A 5,748-nucleotide genomic window follows, 5' to 3' on the forward strand; every position below is an offset into this window, starting at 1 on the left:
GTTAGTCTATTGTGGGGACTAACTGTTAGACCCGGTGCCGTTAGTCCTTAAAGGGATTAATGGTTGTGGCAGCCCCATTAGTCCCCAAAAGGACGAACCACACACCCTTTTAACACCCTTTTGCCTTAGAGTGTAGCTTAGCAATGGACTAACGGTCTTCTTCCGTCTCTGCTTCCTTTTTTGTCGCCTCGGCAGCTGCGCCATTTTGTTTGCGATTTGCCCACCTGGCACGTTTTAGAGTGTACTGCAAATTATTTTTTAAATACGATGCTGTATTCGTGAGTACAAGATATATTGAAACAAAAGTATAACAATATTTTTTAATGTAGTTCACTGCGATTGATATAGAGGAAGATAATGAATCCAACCGCGCTAACGAAAGCTCACTTGTATGAAAAGGAATCATCATGATACGCATTGAAATATCCCGAAGTGAAATCGCTGCTGCTTCTAATCAAGAAATGCGAAGCCAGTGCTTAAACCCACTTTAATCTATGATCTACCCTCCATAGTGGGTACGCGTCATTATGAAAGAAAAATCACCGTAATAATCGCAATCTCGCGCAGTTCGCGTGCAGAATTTATTTCCCTTTCGCCGCAGATCACGTCAACGCCTCGTTCAGCGATGTCCGATCATCCTCACAGCCACGGCGAGGCGTCCGAGGAGATGAGTTTCCTAAGGGCACCCGGACCTTCCAAGCTCTCGTCGATGCTCCTGGACCCCTGGAACCCCATCTCGGGACAGCACGAGGAACCGTCTCCGACGTGTCTGGCCCGCGTACAGCTCGAGATCGCCCGCTTCTACAACGCCCGACGTTCTCGCGGCGTCTTCGTCGTACCCGAGGAATACGACCTCACCAAGTTGCACGCGGTCGTCGTGGGTCCCAAGGACACTCCGTACGAAGGAGGCTTTTTCCACTTCCTCCTAAAGTGTCCGTCAAACTACCCGGCGAGTCCGCCTCGCGTTCGCAACTTGACCACCGACGCCGGTAGGGTGTGCTTCCATCCGGACCTCTGCGCTAGCGGTACGGTGTGCCTCGATATCCTGGGTACATGTCCAGGACAGCCTTCGTGGAAGCCAGCGCAGGGTAATATCGAGACGGTGCTCGCGTCGATCCAGTCGCTGCTCAACAAGACGACGTGTTTCGAGGAGTCGGGTCCCGGCGACGCCTCCCGCTACGACGCCGTCATCCAGCATGAGACGATCAGGGTCGCCGTGTGCGACGTGGTCGAGGCGTGCCTCGCGGGCAAGTCGCCGTGCCCGCCGCCCCTGAGGCAGAAGATCTTGAAGGCGTTCTCGGAGCGCTACGGTTGGTACGAGAAGGTCGTCGGCGACCGGGTTCACCTGGACGGCACGGTCATGGATTGTCTGTTCGGCGGCAGCAAGGGAGTGTACCAGTACCGGAGTCTGCTCCAGAGGCTCCGACTTCTAAACGTGCAGCTGCACATGAGGGATCCGACTCTCGTTGGAAAGGGAGTCGCGGCACGATTCTAGCATCCGAATTCCGAGACGCGTTGCGTCTTCGGAATAGATCAGATACGGACCTTTGATTAGAGGCAGTGAGTCGGGGCAAAATTTATTCACACCAAGAAACAAAGACGTTGCTGCAACATGGTGTGAGTCAAATACAAAATTTCGAAAATGAGTTTGCGCATGTATGTCTTTTGTTTTGTTCTCTGCATGGAAAAAATCTATACGTCACTGTGTATATAATATGTCATGAACGGCTATACTTGACAACCTAACATGGCAAGACTTAAAATATACGAGTTATCCAAGCTTCCTATATATGCCTAACTCTATCACTGTGCAGGCTAGCCAAATGAATTTATTTACTATTTCAAGAACCACGCAGAGTCTAATCACAGAATGTCGCATAAAGATTGTGCATTCGACTGATAACTGCTAGAAAACGATGTACACATAACCCAGAAAAGGCGTCACCTTCATCAAAGCGATCGAAGTCAGCGTGGAGAGTGCGTTTAATCTGACTAGCAATATTAAATTTGGCACTGCTTCATGCACTAACGCTACTATATAAACTCGTGTTCATACTATATCGTCATCTCGGAGATCCCCAAGGGCGTTCTTTAATTGGAATCCTGCGCACCAGAAGATTGTGGAAACATTATGCTTTGATTCATTTGACGCAACTTAGTTCGAAGTATTGAAGTTCATCGCATCTGCTGACACCTGGCAGTAAATACGGCAATCAGCGTGGTTCGCCTGAAACTCACCCCACACATAGCTACTTGAATTCAAGACTGATCTTCATTCACGAAAACAGCCTATCGCGTTTTCGAGGTTTCTTCATGGCATTCGATAGCCTACCTCATGCATTGTCACTTCACCTTTAATTTATGTGGGCTTTGTATATTTACATTTAATTAAGTATCGGCTTCTTAGCTCGCTCTATTTGGTCAGAACATTGCAGTAGCAACTCAAGTTTTCTAGCTTTTGAGATGTTTGCTTTTAGTAGACTGCGCAAACATATTCAATTGCATTAACCTCTGTCAGCTTCCATCTTGACAACTGCATTTTTTACAGCCCAATTAAAATTACCAATGACCGTGTTAACCTTAAAGATGGCCTTTAGCTTACGAACTTAACGTTGCTGTGAACGCTGGCGGATTCCCCTGGCTTTTTCTGAATTGAATATGATTTCTTCTTTCCGCATGAGCGCGTTTTTCTATTGTGCCGTCGAAGTGGCTCACTGGTTACGGTGCTTGGCTGCTGACCGGAAAGACGCGGGTCCTGTTCGCGGTGGTCGCATTTCGATGGAGACAATACGCTAGAGGTCCGTGCATACTGCGCGATGTCATTGCATGTCTAAGAGCCCCAGGTGGTTGATATTATCCGGAGCCCTCCACTATACGGCGAGTTTCGTAGTTGGGGCAGCTTTGGAACGTTAAAACCCATAAACCAACCAATTGTCATGTTTTATGATGGAAGGAAGATCAAGCGGAAAGACAGGGAGGTTAGCCAGTTCTTAGACCGGCTGGCTACCCTGTGCTGGGAGGGAGGGAGGGAGGGAGGGAGGGAGGGAGGGAGGGAGGGAGGGAGGGAGGGAGGGAGGGAGGAGGGGGGGCTGGTTATGAATACACAATATCCTAATGTTCTGTGGTATAACAACACTGTCGTCTATTATACACGTGAATTTTCCTATAAGTGTTGCCTATAGATAGTACTGCCGTTCTTTCTCCGACGAGAGTATAATGATCCCCAAAGAGATTTCACGTGTCTCTTTAAAGGGAGTCATATACGTGACAAGTCAGGACACGCAATAAAGAGTCAAAGGACTCCATTTTTTTTCTTTTTTTTTTCTCAGAGTGTGCGTCACACAAGTCAATTCTCTTATAAAGAAACTAGCGCACCTAAACTCTCTTACGTGGACCCCACATGGTCTCTTCATATCAATATTTCAGCCAGCTTGACTACTCGCAATCAAATGCGTCTTTCAAGCGTTGCCCATCAGCCACCCGAAACTTGCCTAGCTGTCATTAAGCAAAAAGCAGTGAAACGTCCACTCCACTTGGGCCGGATGTTTTTCTGAGGTCTAAGCAGGTTGTCCTCATAGACAACATCAGTCCGCAGGCTGTCATTCAAAAACCTCTAGAGTGTTACAGCAACATAGTCCCGTTGACTTTCCATATAAACTATCAAAGCAACCATTCGCTGGAGTGTATACAACTATTTCGCCAGGTACGCCACTTCAATGTCGCGGTGCACGCATAGTTACGCTCGAGCCTTGTCAGCATGACGTCTCAAAACTGCAATATATTATTTTAATAACACTTAGTTCATCGCAACAGCTCGCATTTGTGCATCGGTATAAACACTATACGCATTCATGATAGAAACAGGCTTGAATTTCGGTGCCAGAAATCCACAACGCTTACGACTGTGGAATTCGACGCTCACGATTGAAGTGCTCTCCGGTTTAAGAGAGATAGCAATATTTAGTGAATACGTCGGAGATGTTAGCTTGGTTCGTCGCCTGGCTTGCTGCTCCAGGTGCCGGGTGTTGACTATGATGTATACAATGATCAGATATACACTGAAATAACACGTACAGTCATCTCCGACTCAATACATATAGCTGCTACTATGCAATAATTGTTGCCGAAAGGTTCAGAACCTGGGCTAATCGCTAAATGTTCAAAATACAACGAAGAGTTGCCCGTGTATGCAGTAGATGAGACAATTTTGGCAGAACTTGCACTGGTATGTAGGCATACTATACAAATCGATGCGTCAGTGTACCGGTTCTTGCTCTTTCTTTTTCATCACGGAAAAACTAATGTAGCTCGAAACATCTTTCTTAATCGCCTCGCTCGGAGATTGGCAACAGCGTGAATGTTGCGCGCCCCAATTTTCGCTCAACCTGCCTTACTGCCACCGACACCTCCGAAACGCTGAAACCCACGCTCTTCACCTCCCACCATTTTCCACTCCATCCACTTGTCTCTGCGATTCCCTGCAGTTAGGCTTCACCGTGGATAAAGAAAAGAAGCGACTGTTCAGCGGGGAAGCCCTCCCTAGGGTGATGAAGGAATCGGGTGGCGTTGGGCGTGGGCTCGCAACAAGAACCATCTCATCATATCTCGCGCGGCGAGCGCCGCTCCGGGGTCGGGACGACACACGCGGCCGCCACCCGCTGCCGCCACCCGCTGCCGCCACGCGCCGCTGCCGTGTTCAATGCGCGCCATCAGGTTCGGGGAGCAATCCCGAGATGTAACGCGAGATCAAATTCATAACCGAGATTTCGTGCCGCCCTCCCCAAGGCGGGGTGTGGACCGGATGCTCTGCAGTGAGCAGTCATTCGGCATGGCTCATGCAGTAGTGCGGTGGTCACTTCCTCTTATAGCGTCATCGTGCTATGCGCATGCGTCTGCATGTGGCCTGAGTGAGCGTGTGTGAATGTGTTTGTACACGCTGTCATAGGGTATTCCTTTGAATAACATTTCTTCTTCTTTTTTAGGTGAAGTGTACTTAAAGAATGGTTTGGATCTACAATCTAAAAAAGAAAAGAGTCAATTGACTATTTTCTGCGAGTTTGCCAACTATATGACTCTCTTTAAAAAATTTAATGATAACCAACAGCTAACGAAACCAAGAAAGGTATATGGGATGTTAATTGTACTGTTTGTTAAGTGTATTGTAGTAGCTATGATAAAGACGTGAAGAAAGTAAACTGGAGGAAAAGCCAATTAACTCGCCGCCGGCAGGGACCAAACCTGCAACATTCGAATAAGACGGATAAAATTCTTTTGCTTAATTTTCATTAAAAAGACACGTTAACTATCTTTAGAGAGACGCGAGCCCCACGATTCTCCGACGAGAGTATAGTGATCCCCAAAGAGAGTTCACGTGTCTCTTTAAAGCCGTGGCAAATCAGAACTCATACTTGGCAAATCAGAACTCATACTTGGCCAATCAGAACTCAGAAAAAAAGAGTCAAATGACTCTTTTTTTCTTAAAGTGCATGTGTGGCGCCGCATACTCGTCATCTCTTGCCATATAGGTCGGCAAAAAATGTGGAGATCACTCAGACTCACTCAAGAAATATATTTTGGGCTTAGGGCTCATTCAGACACAGGCTCATCAAACTTTTTCTTAACCGGACTCACTCGGACTCACAATCATCATCAGCCTGACTACGCCCGCTTCAGGGCAAAGGCCTCTCCAATTTCGCGCCAATCAACCCGGTCCTGCGCTTTCTGCTGCCACGTTATACCCGCGAACTT

The 5,748-nt window shown here is 47.6% G+C and overlaps 1 protein-coding gene across 1 annotated transcript; it reads left to right on the forward strand.

Moving 5' to 3' along the window:
- The first annotated feature begins 625 nt into the window (after positions 1-625).
- On the forward strand, positions 626-1,495 carry LOC119391307 (ubiquitin-conjugating enzyme E2 Z). Its single transcript, XM_037658987.1, has one exon. It carries the CDS (start codon positions 626-628, stop codon positions 1,493-1,495), a length of 870 nt encoding a protein of 289 aa, XP_037514915.1.
- The last annotated feature ends 4,253 nt before the right edge of the window (positions 1,496-5,748 follow it).

This window comes from Rhipicephalus sanguineus, chromosome 4 (genome assembly GCF_013339695.2).
Source record: "Rhipicephalus sanguineus isolate Rsan-2018 chromosome 4, BIME_Rsan_1.4, whole genome shotgun sequence".
Taxonomy (NCBI): domain Eukaryota; kingdom Metazoa; phylum Arthropoda; class Arachnida; order Ixodida; family Ixodidae; genus Rhipicephalus; species Rhipicephalus sanguineus.

Excerpts from the sequence above, each read along its gene's own strand:
- LOC119391307 (XM_037658987.1), top strand. The coding sequence starts at position 626 with ATGTCCGATCATCCTCACAGCCACGGCGAGGCGTCCGAGGAGATGAGT.